Source organism: Panthera uncia (genome assembly GCF_023721935.1).
Source record: "Panthera uncia isolate 11264 chromosome C1 unlocalized genomic scaffold, Puncia_PCG_1.0 HiC_scaffold_4, whole genome shotgun sequence".
NCBI classification, from domain to species: Eukaryota; Metazoa; Chordata; class Mammalia; order Carnivora; family Felidae; genus Panthera; species Panthera uncia.
The window spans coordinates 60000009-60016797 of NW_026057585.1; the positions used below are offsets into that span (position 1 = coordinate 60000009).

The 16789-nt window shown below is 48.5% G+C and overlaps 1 protein-coding gene across 1 annotated transcript in view; it reads left to right on the forward strand.

Annotated features, from left to right (window-relative positions):
- Positions 1–16006, forward strand: part of PLPP3 (phospholipid phosphatase 3) — an 87348-nt gene extending 71342 nt beyond the window's left edge. Inside the window, exons 5-6 of the mRNA XM_049617094.1 lie at positions 1027–1203; positions 14075–16006. Of these exons, the coding sequence (XP_049473051.1) occupies positions 1027–1203; positions 14075–14200 (303 nt within the window). The 3' untranslated portion in view covers positions 14201–16006. The remainder of the gene's footprint in view (positions 1–1026; positions 1204–14074) is intronic.
- The last annotated feature ends 783 nt before the right edge of the window (positions 16007–16789 follow it).

Genomic DNA, 16789 nt, shown 5'->3' on the forward strand with positions numbered 1-16789 from the left:
GTGTGAAAGCTCCCTGGCATTGTCTGGTTGGTTTATGTGTTTCCTTTATATTCAAGCTCAAAAATCCATAGTTAGACTTAGACACTTGGCCTTTGGTAGGGTTGCTTTGTTTTGAAGCAGAAGCATCCCCTTGTGACTATCTCGATAACCTGTCCTATCGATCCTGCGTTTTATTTCCAACACGATCCTAAGAGGTGAGTCATGTAGGGACTGTACAGCCATATCTCCAGGAATACACACAAATGCGTGAAATGAGTTGTCACAGGTTGCAGAAAAGAAAGCTTTCCTACCCTGGTTAGTATTCTTTAGTGAGTTTCAATCAAACTTCAAATCTTCAAAAGAAAATGATGAAAAGAAAGTAGTGAACTTAGGAAGTGTCCAGTGTGTGCCAGGCTGTGGATTCTTTTTTGTTTTTTTCTTTTTAAGTTTATTTATTTATTTTGAGAGAGAAAGAGCATGTGTGCACATAAGTGGGGCAGGGACGGAAAGAGGGGGGGAGAGAGAAAATCCCAAGCGGTCTCTGCACCGCCAGCATCGAGCCCGACGCAGGGCTGGAACCCACAAACCGTGAGATCATGACCTGAACTGAAGTCAGACACTTAACCAATTGAGCCAGCCAGGCGCCCCCAGGCTGTGTATTCTAAGGCATTCCTTGCTGTCTCCATTTTAATTCTTGCTTTCTTGCTTCTTTCTTTCTTTCTTTCTTTTTCTTTCTTTCTTTCTTTCTTTCTTTTCTTTCTCTCTTTCTCTCTTTCTCTTTCTTTCTTCCTTTCTTTCTCTCTCTCTCTTTCTTTTCTTTTCTTTTCTTTTCTTTTCTTTTCTTTTCTTTTCTTTTCTTTTCTTTCTTCCATATGGGAGCTGAGGCTCAAGGCTTAAATAACTGGCTTGAGGTCATATCCAAGCTGAATGCTTTTTGCAAAACATGCCACCTGAGGTCCAGATGGGTCCATTTAATGGAAGTGTAGTGTGTGTCCTCGTGGTGTTCTAATGCACTGAGCTTCTGTTCATTTTCTCTCCTCTGTCCAGCTCTACCTTCAGGCCCGCTTCACTTGGCGAGGGGCCCGCCTGCTCCGGCCCCTCCTGCAGTTCACCCTGATCATGATGGCCTTTTACACAGGACTGTCGCGTGTGTCTGACCACAAGCACCATCCCAGCGATGTGCTTGCAGGATTTGCTCAAGGAGCCCTGGTGGCCTGCTGCATAGTGAGTAGCATCGTATTCTTACTACACACACAGAGCCCCACACCGCCTGCTTGTTAAATGTTTCCAGCTCAGTGACCAAAGCTAGGGAGCTCTCAATCCTTTTTTCTGCTTGGTGTATAAAGAGTCACCCCGCCCCAGGACCCCTTCAGTAAAAGGAAAGTCATTTCTGTTTCCTTCCAGCCTGTGAGTTTTCATTCAGCAGAGTCTGTGAGTCCTCAGGTTTGGGCTCATAGAACGTTGCAGCCGGAGATCTTTGATATTGGGCACCTTGCTCACTTTATTGATGAGAACATTTAGGGTTTGAAAGGGGAAGAAACTTGCCCCAGGTCACATGTCAGGTGACCAGCAGAGTCTGGGTCCCTGACTCAGTGCTCACGTGCTGCTTTGGTGGACACTTAAAATTGAGTTGAATTCAGAATCTTGGGAAACTTCCACCCCAGTGTGACCTTTAGGGTGACTTGGTCAGACCCTAAACGTGGTGTCGGCTAGACAAGAGGGGGCTTGGTCAAGGCTGAGCCTTACCTTGGCTAGCTAAAGGGCCTTGTACATCAAGAGAAGGCCTTGTACCTAGAGAATGGCCTCGGGATGGGCCAGGTTCTCATTTGCCCCAGGCGACTGGGTTACCCTTTTCCCATATTTCATCCCTGACTCTGTGAATGTGCATAAGGCATCCCAGCTCTCTGAGCTTCTGTCCCCTCAAGAATCTCTGCTTTTCTTGCCTGCTAAAAGTTTTGAGGGGTTTATTCAGCACACATGGTGGAGCTCCTGCTCTGATACCGTGCCTTCCTGGGCCCCACTCTGGGGAGCTCACACCAGGCCAGCGAGAATCTCAGAGCACAGTCATGGCTGGATGTTTAGGCACCACACATGCGGGTTGTGTTGTTCGTATTATCCTTGCCCACTCGCAGTAAGACTCATGAACAATAGAGATCTGGACGAGCCCTTGGCCTTTCTTCATTTCTAAACCTGGCTGCTGCCCCGAGTCTCCCTTTGATCACCTCTCCCACTCACTCCTGTGATGGCGTTTGTCACCCTGTGCTGCCATTGCAGATGTGTGTATCCCTTTAGACTGTAAATTTCCCCGGGGACAGGGACCATAGATGACACACTGTTGTTCTCCCCGTCTCCCCAGTGCCTCTCAGGGAGTCTGGCTCAGAGTAGATAAATCTTTAATCCACAGAAAGCTTGAGTCAATGGGTGGCTCTCCTCTTCCTTGAGAACACTACAAGAGACATTGTGTTGGAGGCAGAGGGATGAATAAGGCACGGGCCTTGCTTCCAAGGAAATCCCAGTCTACTCGCTCCCACCGCCTGGCCAGCACAGGGGTTAGAACACAGCACGGGGCTGTCATGGAGATACAGACAGGGTGCTTCGGCTGCAGGCGAGGGCCGGGTGCAGGGGGAAGGAAGTGGGCAGGGAGTAGTGGCGATCGAGTGGGCACCACGTAGAAAGTCGTGTCTGAGCTGCTTGTCAGTTTTGGCAGGAGAATCCTGGCCTAAGGACTTGCCTCTTTTGACGGCTTTGTTCATCACTTTCTTTCTTCCTTTTTTTTTTTTTTTTTTCAGTCAAGGTCAGAAGGGAGAGAAATTGGGGGAGCAAACCGTTAAATGAGAGCATCAGTCACCAGCCAGCTCAGTCTCTGATGCTTTAATGTGAAGTGACAGCAGGGGACGGGTGTTTGCTCGAGAGGGTAACCCTTTGCCGACTGTGGCCTTCTGAGCCGTGCTCTTGGCAGGCACCCGGCCCACCGGCCTGCTGCTGTGTTTTCTTCCACGTGCTGCTGTCCTAGTTAGGGTCTCCTGCACCCCCAGTTTAAAAAGGTGCAGAGATGCTTTGTAGCCTGCCTCTTTCATATCCCATAGCACTCTCCCTGCACAATGAGACAGTATCTGGGAGGACCGGGGTTTATTTTCAACAAGGGAAATGAGAGGTCTGACTTTTGTCCTGTTTGACTCTGGCTGACTGTAGCTGAGGAGAGGAAGTTGGTACGAGCATTTACTAAGCCCCTACTCTGTGCTGGCACCATTCCAGATCCTTTACCCATGGTCGATGGCTGCTCTCAGGTGCTCCCTGACTTGAAAGCTTTGCCCTCCGCACTTGGCAAGGAAGGATGGTCACTGGGGCTGAAGGCCAACCAGAGTTAACCCGAGGCGGAACAGCACAGACCACACAGATTTATTTTCTGGCAGTTCTCGAGTTTGGAATTACAAAATAGGTCTCACTGGGCTAAGATCAAGGTGTTGGCGGGCTGCGTTCCTTCTGGAAGCTGCCTGCGTTCTTTAGCCCATGGCCCCTTCCTCCCTCTCCAGGTCTTTCTTTCCTTCTCTCTGGCCTCTGCTTCTGTCACTACATCTCCCCCTGTGATTCTGACTCTCTTGCCTCCCTCTTAGGAGGGCTCGGGAGATTCCATGGAGTCCGCCCGGTGATCCAGGGAAATCTCCCCATCTCCGGGTCTTCAACTTCATCCCATCTGCAAAGTCCGTTTGGCCATGGAGGGTAACATATTAGCAGGTTGTAGGGATTAGGACACAGGCATCTTTGGGGCACCGTTGTTTAGTCTACCACACTTTTCCCGCCATCTTCCTCGAAGACAGAATTGTCTAACTTTCTCCTCCTGTTCCCGTGGCCCTTTTCATGGTTTTCCTGCTGTGGCCTTCAGCCTGGCTTTGTTGAAGTTGCCTGCTCAAATGTCTGCCTCCCGAACCAGGCTGCCAGTGCCTTAGCAGAATCCTGTGGCTTCACCTTCCAGCTCTTTGTCATCCTCAGGCCTTATACAGTGGCTGGCACAAGGGGTGCTTGATTAGCCTTGGTTAAAGAGGGCATGTGATGAGTGAACTTGTAACCTCAGGCGAGACACTTCCCCTCTGAGCCTAGTTTTCTCATCCTGTGAATGGACCTTGGAGGAGTGATAGCTCTGGGACGTTCTCCCACAGAGATTGAGAGGCACGGCCGACTTTGTAGTGAGTAAACTACCTGCCTTCGCAGATGGAACCGTCTTCCTGCAGTGCCCACGAAGATGGCCTCTTTTGGGGGACTGGGACTTGTTTTTAAGTCCCAGTGGGTGCCTTGCATCACCCTAGAACGTTGGCTGAGTCACTGCAGAGCCTTGGGCAACAGGCCGTGACAGCTTAGCACTTTTACTCAGGTCTTCTGAGAGTAAGTCCTGCACAGCAAGCACATGTGTCTAGACAGAAACCACGTGTCAAGCAAGAGCAGATCCGATTTCCTACCCCACTGCTCGCTAGTTGAACCTTTCCAGAGAGGGAAGCTGATGGCACTCACCACAAACAGAAAATCTATGTGGCATCACGGACTGAACACGAAGACACGGGCACACGGGGTCAGATAGGCCTGCGCACTGATGTATGTCTTTACACGTGTGGCTGGAGGTAGAGAGACCCAGAGGCGCATGGACAGACCCAGCAGTACCCAGACACGTAGACATCCATCCTTTTTCCGATCAGAACCACAGAAACACACAGTCAGGCAAGCCAATGCAAACACAGCCACATACTGACCTTCGCAGTGCCCCTCCTGCCTACACACACACACACACACACAGTCAGCCCTACCAAGATATGAGCCCTACAGCTGGACTCACCCCCTAGAGTAACCCAGGGACTCCGACGAAGCGACAAACATCAGTTCATTTCCTGTCTGGTGACAACTTGCCTATCTGGTCACCTCTTCCCTGACCCTCTAGCAGATGGCAAACGATGGGGCCCTGGGAGGGGTCAGGGCAGGGCCAGGCCGCCATTGCTGTGGGTGCAGCAGAGGAAGCAGCTGTTTTTGAATGTCATAAACACACAGCAGAGTCTTTCCTGGTTTTCCTCTTCCCCGGGGGTGTAGCTCAGCTAGCAGTCGCTCTTTTGTGTGCTGCTGTCTTCCTCCAGGATGTAGGGAAGGGAGAGGGCGTTCTTTGTCTCTGCCCCAGTGCGGTGACCTTGGGAGAAGAGACCAGCAAGAACACAAGTGTTAAGAACTTGGTGATGACACCCCCTTGAGAGGAAATGGATGCAGAGAGGGTGTGGCACACCCAAGGACACACAGTGGCAGAGTTGGGACCAGATCCTGGCTCACAGTTCTCTCTCACAGGACTAAAACCATGAACTCCAAACATGCTTGGTCTATGCCATGAATTTGTGAGATCTCTTCCTTCTCTAATGGAAGATTCCCATCTATTCCCATTGGATTGATCGCACTGTTGTCTGGGCACAGGAATATGGATGAAATGACCTTGCAAGTCTTTTCTGGCCATTCAGAAGTCTAGCTCTTTGCCCAGTAGGCCCTGGGGCTGACCTTGCCTCCTCAGGGCCCCCACTCTGAGGAGGGTAGGGGTGTCAGGACCGTGATGTGGGAAAGAGAAGGGAGCAAGGTCTGGAGACAAACTGTGGCCCCAACAGATGATGACTGGATCCTCCACCATCTTCAGTGTCCTTCGAAAATCTCGTTTCTCATTCCACTGCTGAGATGAATGAGTGATGAGTCAGAGACTCCAAAGGGAATCCCACTAGCCACCTGCTAATTAGGCATATGGGCATGTCACTTCTTCTCAGCCACCTTTCCCCATAGTGGGGTGTGGGGATGATAATAACATCCCACTCTCTTTGGATTGTGGAATCAATGAATAAAAGATGCTTGTGCTTGCCACATGCAACACATCAATTGAATGTGTATCATGGAGGAAGTACTATACTTTGTTTTAAAGATTTGGAGCTAAAAAGAGTTGGCCCTTGAAGAGTTTTAATGCAGGAGCTTCCCCAGACTTGACCACGATCCGTAATAATAAATTCATTTTCCAGGGCGCCTGCGTGGCTTGCTTGGTTAGGCTTCTGACCCTGGATTTCGGCTCAGGTCATGATCTCATGGTTCTTGAGATAGAGCCCTCATTGGACTCTGTGCAAGAAGCACTGAGTCTGCTTGGAATATTCTTTCTCATTCTCTCTCTCCCTCTCTCTCTCTCTCTCTCTCTCTCTCAATAAATAAATAAACTGTAAAAGAAGTATGTTTTCCATTATAACCCAATAGAAGCACTCACACATAACTGGAAAATTTCCCAAAATAAGACTTACCCTTACTGTGTGTGATACAGTCTAATATTTTTCATTCAACCTTTAAAAATGCTGGTAGTGTATCCAAAAAAAAAAACAAATGCTGGTAGTGACCACCCAGTAAATGGATTTTGTAACTTTCTCAGGACTTGTGACATGAGGTTTGAAAAACACTGATGTAGTGGGGACAATGGGGGGCACAAGAGAGGGGATAGTTCATTCTGAGGGTGTTGGAAGGCTAGAAAGAATTCCTAGAGGAGATGGAACCTTGATGAGTGGACATTTTTTTATGAGCTATGAAAGAGAAGGAAACGCATTTTATGAAGAAGGAATGTTGCAGAGACAAGGGGATGGGTGAGAACAATGGGAACACAGTGTGTCTTCTGATCCTAGAAGGCTTCAAAATGTAGGACTTCTGGAAGCAGGGCCCCTGCTTTTCCCAGCCTCTGTCATCCTTGAGCATCATGTTCCAGAAGCCCAGATCTTGCTACATGTAGCTCCCCACTAGCTGAGCTGTCGGTGCTGTGCCCCCCCACCCCCCACCTTCCCAGAAACCCTCCTTTGCCATAGCCTAGAAGCGCCTTCCTGGAAGGGTCCTAGGCAGGCACAGATCCCTGTTCTCCTCCAGAATTGCCCCCAACTCTCCTCCGCTGTTCCAAACACACCTTGTTTTTGTGGGACTAACTTCATCCATGACCCTCAGTAGCAGTGATGGTCATGAATGATGATAACTGAGGTAGGATTTGAGTAGCCCTACATCAGTAGGAGGTGTTTTCACGAGAATTCTCCCACTGAAGCCTGACAGCTATGGGAAGGTGAATTTTTAAATAATGCTTGCACACACATACAGAGACCATCTATCATCTGAAGTTATAAACCTCTTCATTTGGTATAAATTCAAGTCCCAACAAGAGTGTGACTTAGTCTGAGGTCACACACAGCAGGAGCAATTTTGGTACCAGATCCTGCTGCCTGATGCAAGTCTTTTCTGTGACCGTTTCCACCCCATCAAGTTCCTCTCAGATATACCAGGAAACCATTCAGATGAGATGCTGGCAAGTCCCCAGTGCCAAAAGCCACTAGAAGTCCTTTTCTGAGGTCAAAAAGTGATGATTGCAACTGGGTAGCTCTCATTTAGTCAAAAGACAGGGCTGCCAAAGATGGCTTTTCTTTAGACAGCCCTTATTATACTTGGGGCACGAGGGTGAGCCGGGTCCCAAGGCTTTCTCTTGCAAAGAAAATGATTCCTTAATCCAGGAGATTGTTTATTATGGTAGAGCAGGATGCCAAAAGGAAATCCTGAGGCCAAGGCATGGGGATGGGATGTCTACAAAAAGGAACAGCACAGGGGTGCCTGGCTGGCTCAGTGGGTGGAGTGTGAGACTCTTGATCTCGGGGTTGTAGGTTCGAGCCCTGTGCTGGGCGTGGAGATTACTTGAAAAGAAAATGTTAAAAAGAAAAAGACCAGCTCATGGACTGTATCCTCCCGTGGGGGTGGAGTAGAATTTGTTGAGGGCCACAGCTGGGGTGTGAGTCGTTCATGCATTTGAGTAGCTCACAGTCTAAAGTGGAAACGTGGCATAGCATTACTCCTTAAAGCCTGTGCCCAGTGCTAAGACGGAAGGTCATTACAAGTTGAGTGTGGGTAGGGGTGCCTGGGTGGCTGAGTTGGTTGAGTGTCCAACTCTTGGTTTGGGCTCAGGTCGTGATCTCAACGTTCATGAGATCGAGCCCTGCGTCAGGCTCTCCACTGACAGCATGAAGCCTCCTTGGGAGTCCCCCTCTCAGCCCCTCCCCTGCTCACACTGTCTCTCTCAAGATAAATAGATAAATAAACTTAAAAAACGTTGAGTGTGGATAGCAAAGAGAAAATACAGGCAGCTCCGGGCAGGTATCCCGAAACCCAGTGTACAGATACAGGAGCTGCTTTCAAAGCAATTACAAGATGTGTAAGACCTTCAGCCATTAAAATGGCAGATCTAGCATTTGAGCCCATTCATAGGGTGCCCATTGGCGGTTCTCCTAACTTTAGTCTGCATAACAGACTAAAATAGGGTTTGTTAAAACCCTACACTTCCCATAGGCCAGGGTGGGCCTAGGAATCTGCTTTTTCAAGAGGCAGCCAGCTGATTCTGAAACAGATGATCTGAGGATTACATTTGGAGAAATACCAGAATAGACAACCCTCCGTGTTCTTCTGGTTGTTAAGGTTCTAACATTCTTCTCCTTTAATATTTAGCTGCTCTGGGCTGGCATCTAAGCTCAACAGGGGCTTATAAAAATCCTTGATGTATGAGGAGGTGATTCCTATTTTCAGGGAGCTAACTTCCACATTCTCAGGAATTGAAACACTCAAGGACTCCAGAAACATTTAAAGAACACGTTTGTTGTCACAACCGAGGGTAGATTAACGAAGTGACCCTCAGAAGTTGCCGACGTGGCCATTCGCAGGCAAGTGGGAGTGGAAACCTTGCTACCGACCGGCCTTCTTGTTTCTGGCCGGCTTGGTCCTTGCTGAGCTCCAGCCAGGCCGTACCCCAGAAGGGCCTCTCTGCTCCGGGGGGCTGGCATCTCTGGGGCCAGTGAGTGCTGACAGCAGGACATCAGAGGCATCTTCCTTCTTGATTGTGCTGACTCATTCCCCAAAATAGCCTCGGAAATTATAGGACTTGGAGATCAGATTCTATCTGTCCTGTGGAAAACTCCTACCTGCGTATGATCTTCCTGTCTGGCTCAACTTTTACCTTTTGGCTTATTTATATTCTTCATCATCCGTCTTCCCTGCAACCCCCCCTCCTTTTCCTTTCTTCTAGTTCCTTCTCTTGTTTCTTGTCTTCCCACACAAGGGGCTGGGAAGGAGAAGTGACCGCACAAGGGGCGGGGAAGGAGAAGTGACGTTGTGTAGGTAGGCACTGGACGCATGAGCCAGTGGCCATGGCTCCCATTTATTAACATTTATTTATTTATTTATTTATTTATGGTTTATTAACCACGCTGTCAACACTTGTGCCTTCTGTTACGTCACATCCTTAGAGTGACCCTCCGAGGTGGGTACTGTGTCCCTCATTTGGGTATTTTACCGAAAATGGCAGAGGCTGGATTTGAAGACAAGTCTGTCTTGCCCTTGTGGGCAAAGCTCATTGCCAGTGCTGCATGTGCTGGACGGGGAGGGGGAGGTGACGACACAGTGGTGCGCTGGGGATGGTGGCTCCCTGTACGCTTCTTACCTCCTCTTTGTAACGAATGGGATTCCTCAGCCTGGACTTGCCTCGTTTGTGTGGAGTCTTGCTCTTGGTTGAAGGACTCCACTCTCCTGAGGGCTTGGGTACGTCAGGGCATCTTGCACACTCGGGTCCCAGAATGGCCTGGCCATTCTAACTCAGAAGAAGGCCACACCTGCTTCCCCAAGGTGCTGTCAGAGGGACCCCAAATGTTAGAAGGCAGATGAAAGCGGAGCTAGAATTTTTTTCCCCTGGCGTGGTTACCCCCGCCGCAAGAGTTTGGGGGGGAACAAGAGCAAAGATTTCTAGAGTGAGACGCGCAACTAGGAAGGAAAGCATCGCCTTTTTCCTGCACGCGTATCCACCTCCACACGTCCACACCAACCCCCGTCAATTCTTATCAACTGCAGTCTGCTCTCCACATTCCAGAAGCTCACCTCTTCTGCGTCTTCACGGCTTGGTTGTAGCGCGGGACCCGTCTTCTGGACTCTGCGGGTCCTGACTTGGTGCCCTTGCCTTCAGGTTCTCCATTCCCTTTCTGACTCCTTCTGCATCTTTAGGTAACAGCCTTCTCAACAGGCTGCTTCTCTGCTACAGCCTTGACAGTGGCTCCTGAAGCCAAGAGGATGAGGTCCGAGTTCCTTAACGTGTCCTAGGAGCCTTCTCAGGATCTGGCTGTCTCCTCTGCAGCCTTATTGACCACGTGGCCGTAGCCATGCTGAGTTTCCTGCAGCTCCTGAACGTGCTGTTCTCTCTCACTCCCGTGCCTTTGCACGCACTGCTCCTCTGCCTAGAACAACATTCCTGGCGTTCGCCACCTGGCTAACTCCTATTGAGCTAAGCTCAAATATACCTCCTTTGGGGGAAGCCTTCTTTATAAAGCCCCCCACCCTCCCCTTCAGTGTGGGTTCCATGATTCTTCAACCCCCCTGGCTTCCCTCTATCATGATCTTTAAAACACCGTATCGTAACTATCTGTTTGCTTGGATCTCTCCCCCCCATTGCCCTGTGAGCTTGGGAGGGCAAAGGGCTCTTAGGTATATTTATCTTTATAATCTCAGGGCTTGGCACAGAGCAGATGTTCAATGCGCGTTACTGGTTGCATTTTTCAAAAAAAGCACTTTATAAAATTCAAAGAATCGGAGAGACGGAATTGAAAGCAAATGCTCAAGGCAGTTTAAACAAGAGCTTTTCTTGGTGCTTAGGGCATAGATTTCCGGCTCGCTGACACTGTGTTCATTATCTAATGTTGCTCTCTTCTCACAGCAGAGATCTGTGGAAGTAGGGCTGTGGGCTGGGAGTGGTTCCCTGGACATAAGATAGCTACCTAATTTGTATAGACCCTTCCCCGTCTGGGCCTCTGGGTTTTCTTTTTGGGTGGAGAGCACCTTCTGCAGGAAATGGAACTGCTCGGGGCAAGGTTTTCACTTCTGCTAGTCCTTTTTGTGCTCTGCTGTTCAAGCGTTGGGAAGACTGAGCCCTGTTTGAGTCTTGACGGGATCGAGTTTCATGATCCCAAAAAAGTGTTTGTGTAAGCTCAAGCCACGCTGAAAGCGAAATGCAGCTTTTAAAGGGGGGTTCTGCTGGACCTGACTCAACTTTTCATCTTGCCGCCTGGCCACGTACATGGCAGTGTGCGAGCGTGTGGTTCCCCAGAAGGCTGGGGGATTTGCATGTGCCGATAAGACCCAAGGCCAGCGTGCTTGCTTCCAGTAGAGAGGAGTTTAGAAATTCAACTGGGTGTTGTATGGAAACCAGTTTGACAATAAATTTCATATAAAAAAAAAAAAAGAAATTCAACAAGAATTTTTTTTAGGTTTATTTATTTATTTTGAGAGAGAGAGACAAAGAGAGTGAGCAGGGGAGGAGCAGAGAGAGAGAGAGAGAGAGAGAGAAGCAGGATCCCAAGCAGGCTCTGTGCCATTAGCACAGAGCCCAACATAGGGTCTCAAGCTCACGAGCCACGAGACCATGACCTGAGGCGAAGTCGGACGCTTAACCGACTGAGCCACCCAGGCGGCCTCTACGTTCTTGCCTTTAACGTCCATATTATCCCTGTCTCGCAGCTGGGAAACGGAAACCCTAATATGCGGTAGATAATGAGCTCAGAAAATTAAACTGGGAAATAAGCCAGTAGATTAAGGTGGTGTCAGATTCTCGGAGGGAAGATGTTTATTGGGGGCTGGGGGTTCATCCCCTTGCTATGTTTGCCTTCAGCAGGTGGGCTGAAGCTGGGAGAAAGATCTCTTAAGAGATGGGAGCAGTGAGAGCCCTCATTTGGTGCCACCGGCAGCTGGGCAGGAAGAAGTGCAGTTGAGAGTCCGCCTCGGAGGGCTAGATTGAAGCCTTCCTCCAAAACCAAGTAAAGGAGGAAGCAGAGGGTAGTTTCCAGGTGGAGATGGGGATATTGGCTCTGCACCTGTCAGAGAAGAGTTGAAAAGTGTAATTATTTCCACATTTAACTTCAGTCACGGTCGTTAGTGCTTCCTTATACGGGAAGCACTTGCAAGCTCCTTCTGTGACCACATGTTAAAGGATTCCCAGCCAGGGGGCCTCGAACCTCCTGGCAGGGTTGGGTACACATCTTTCACTTTCCTGGTTCTCGGGTTTGGCCCGGACTAGGAGCCAGGAGTTCTCACTGTTCACACCTCCTTGGAAAAGAAAGGGACAGAAGGTTTAATTTTTTTTTCTTTGCAAAATGGTACATTCTATAGCGCTGGGGCTGTAAATGTTATTAAAATGTTAACATTTCTTGGCAACATTTCACTTTCTGATAGTAGCACAGAAACATCCCAGCCATCTTTTCTTATTTATTACTTTTTTACAAATAAATAATAATTAAACCTTTGAGTAGGCGATGTATAGAATGGGTACAAAATTCAAAAGATGTCAGGGTTGGGGCACCTGTGTGGCTCAGTCGGTTAAGCGTCCGACTTCAGCTCAGGTCATGATCTCACGGTTTGTTGAGTTCGAGCCCCGAGTTGGGCTCTGTGCTGACAGCTCAGAGCCTGGAGCCCACTTCAGATTCTGTGTCTCCCTCTGTCTGCCCCTCCGCTGCTTGCACTCTGTCTCTCACATTGTCTCAAAAGTAAATAAACATTAAAAAAAAAAAATTCTTTTTTTTTTTTTTTTTTTTAAAGCTGTCAGGGTTTTGTAGCGGCTGATAAGTCTCTATTTCCTGTTCCTCTCCTGGTCCCTTGATCTCCTTGAGTAACCAGCACCACCAGTTTCTGGCTGTGCTTTCTGTGGCACTTGGTTGATGCTCTGTCTGACTATAGAAAGGACATCATGGAAGTTGGTTCGATAGGTGATCCAAGGGGTGATCCACGGACCCTTGATGCATGATCCACGGATCAGGGTATTGAGCCCCACATCTGGCTCCACACTGAGCATGCTTGCTTGGGATTGTCTCTCTCTCTCCCTCTGCCCCTCTCCCCAGCTCATACTCTCTCTCTCAAAAAAATTTGAAAAGTAACTTTTTAGCCTCTACTGTGTCGAGAACGAAGTCACAGTGCCATCATTGTTAGTGAGCGCATGACCTGTGGCAGGGCAAGGACTTTCCAATCCAGAAAGTTGGCTAGGCATAGGGAATTTGGAGGTGCTCTAGTCTCCATTTCAAAAATCTGCCCTGTGTTTCCTATTAAATGACATGACTGATAGCCGCCTCTTATGGTTACGCAATACAAACTCCTATTGCTGAATGGCTCAAGTGGATGTCTGTGTATTTATTTTGCCATGTAATACAAAGCATAAATTTTTCTTACTCCACTAACTCATCAGGCTCTTGAATCTGTCCTCGTAAGCTAATTGGGACAGGAGCTATGCCTCAGCCATCCCCGTACCTTTGCAAGTTGGGTGTCTGTAAATGTTCCTCAGTGATTGTTAAGACCCGGTGGCGTCTTGTGCTCACAAATGGGAAGGACTTTGGGAAGGAGCGATAGGAGATTGCATTGACCTCTCCTCCGGGTTAGCTGCTGACTCCCTCAGCCACAAAACCCTGGCTTCTGCACCCCCATCAAATTGTTGAGATCCGGACTTTCAGGAAAACGTGGTCACAACGGCTTCCTTCTCCACTCCTGCTGATAGGAATTCATGTTGGCTGATCTCTTGTGGTTACACCCTAGATTTCTTTGTGAGGAAAGGGAAAGTATCGTAGATTAATGAGCATGACTAATTATGACTTGCTTCCTTATGTAGGAATGTATTTTTCACTGCTGTTCATTTTCCTTGAGAAATAGGGAAGTAGCATTTTTGGTAGGAAGCACTGGACTGAGAGTCCAGAGAACAGAATTCTACTCCCCCCATGGCTGTGCATCCTGGGACATGTCACTGTCCTTCTCTGGGCTTCAGTTTCCCTACCTGTATAACACAAGTTGGTGTGTGTGTGTGTGTGTGTGTGTGTGTGTGTGTGTGTGTATATATATATATATATATATATATATATATATATAAAATCTCCGTAGGATCCTTCCCTAGTCAAAGATCTATGGTTTGGGGGTCCCTTTTTCCCAAAGTCTGTGCTTCTATGACCTTCCCTTTGCCTGTCCCCAGGCCCCAGGTATCAGTTATTAATTTCGATGTCTGATTTTGTGCTTCTAGGTTTTCTTTGTGTCCGACCTCTTCAAGACTAAGACGACACTCTCCCTGCCTCCCCCTGCTCTCCGGAAGGAAATCCTTTCGCCTGTGGACATTATTGACAGGAACAATCACCACAACATGGTGTAGGTGCTGCCCACCTCCTGAGCTGTTTTATAAAATGACTGCTGACAGCAAGCTCTTGCTGCTCTCCAATCTCATCAGACAGTAGAATGTAGGGAAAAACTTTTTGCCCAACTGATTTTAAAAAGGAAAAAAAAAAAGTCTTATTTTGTGGCCTTCCAAAATAGGTAGCATTCACCTATGTGGAAACAACAGCAAACTAACACCAAGTGCCGAAATCCTGGATGTGCAATTGGTCTAAGTGTTCATGTTCTAGTGAACACGGGCTTGTTCTGGAACAGACACTAAAATGATTTGAGTAGGGTCTGCCAGTCACGCTTGTGACCCGAGGAACCCCAGGCCTGTGAGAAAAGATCAAATTCACATTGTAGCACACAATGCTAGAAGTAGCACTGAATCAAGAAAACAGCCATTGGGCGGGCTCCTGTCTCGTGTCTCTCTGTCCACACCACTCTGATCTGTGCTGTGACTTTGGTTCAGGAAGGTTGGTTTTGTTTTGTTCAATATAAGGGCAGAGCAGGTGTGCTAAGTCAGGCCACGCGATCCCGAATCTGGATTCCCAGTCCTGAGGCCTTTCTCCCTCCCTCCCCCGGCCCCCAGGCCAGCAGCCACAGCCCCTCACTTTAGCGATTAGGAGACTCTTTGTGGATGAGTGAGTTTCACAAATAGCACAATTTCAAAAGCGATAGAGGGTGCTGGCCCTCCTTTGTCTTCTCTGGCCGCATCATTGTGTGATGCGGGACGTCAGCAGCGGGATGCCCCTGTTGTGTTCACCAGTCACTCGGCACCTTCACACTCTTGGTAACAGTTAGCTTCGGTCACTGCTTTCTCCCCGGAAGTCCTTGCTGTGTGCCCCCCGGGGTCTCCCGGGAGGGTCCCGACCCCAGCAAAGGCGTGCTCTGCCGTCGGCTGACGGGAAGCAGCCTTACGTACAAGAGACGTGGGAGCGAATGGGCAAGAATGAAAAACTCACCAACCTTTTGGCTACTCAGAGTCAGAATGAGCCAGAGCAGCAGATGGTCTCGTGCCTGAGAGGCGGCCCTTCCAGATCTCGGAGCGGACGAGCGTCTCTGCGGGGGCTGCTCTTGCGAAGCTGTGTAAAGCACTATTGTCTTGGGGTTGATCTCTAGGGCAGTTCTTGGTAGGTTCTGCTGGGCAGAACACATGGGTTAAATCTCCGTAGAGTTTTTCCTCATCCTCTCTCCGTAAGTGTCCTTCCAAGCAAGGTCCCACGCGGGGCAGTAGACAGGGATCCTTTCTACTGAACCTTCGAGGAAAGGAGGAAGGAAGAAATGCTTTCAGATCGCGGGTGCAAACCTTTCAAAGGGCTAAATGTAACCACATGGATCAAGCACATGTACATCCTTACTCCAGAAGCCGTCCTTTTCATTTCCACTTCTAGCAAGCTATGATTTTTATATATAAATGTTATATAAATAATGTATAAAACATTAAAAGTTAACTATGTAAGATATTATCTCTGAAACAATTTTAGCTACATCCACTATGATTTATAAACTGTCTCGACCTGTGTTATTTACATTAGCTGCTTAAAAAAAGCATGGAGTTAATTTTTTTTTTTTTAAATATCAACTAAAATATCGTAGTTCTGTGGTAGACATTGTTTTACAACGAAAGAAATAACTAGAGAAAACTGTATAAAAACATTAAAGTGTCAGTATTTTTGTAAGGTTCCATTTTGTAAAGAGAATAATATTCAAAGACTTTTGTAGAATACAAAGTGAAAACTTGTATCTGCGAAACTACACTTGTATTAAATGTGCTTTTTAAATAAAAGCTCATAACCCAACTAAGGAAGGGGCTGGAATCCTGAAATGTGTGAGGGGTGTTTGTCTCGGGTGTGTGGCAGGAGGGAGGGGGCTCGCAGGCCATCTGAGCTCTTTCAGTGGGCTGGCTTCACCTCGGGGCACCACTTCCTGATCCTTCCAGGGGGAAATACGGTGGCCGTAGCTGCCTCAGCTGCTCTTTCATCTCTGAAAGCCTGTTTGCCCAGCCAGACTCTGGCTCTGCTCTGTCTCAGGCTCTAAAGAGCTTCTGTATTCTAAAGGGGTTTGTCAAGGAGGGAGGAGCTAGTGGGTCCCCCAAAGGCAGATAAGAAGCAGGGCTCCTGATAAGGTGTGTTTGGGGAGCTCCCAAGGGAGCTCTACGTATCAAAAGAAGGAGGGTGGAGGGAGCTCCCCAGAGAATGGCACTTGGCCCTTGCTTTCTCTCCCGGTGTCTCCCCAGCCTGGAAGAAGAGGGGGAGCTGGACATGTCACACCCGTTGAGCACCTGTGTGCCAGGCACGTCTGCCTGTTTGTCACTGCTGATCCTTCTGGCAGTTCTTACTTTGAGAACTGAGGAATGCGAAGGAGCCCAAAGATGGAACGACCTGTCTGAGATCCTGGAAGAGTAAATTGCCGGCCAAGACTTGTGTCCGTTGCCTATTGCTGCTATAACAAGTTACTAGTAACACAGTAGCTTAAAACGGCACAGATTTACTATCTGATAGTTTTGGAGGCTCTGGGGAAGAAGCTGTTTCCTGGTCTTTTCCAGCTTCTAGAGGCCATCTGCATCCCTTGGTTTGTGGCCCTC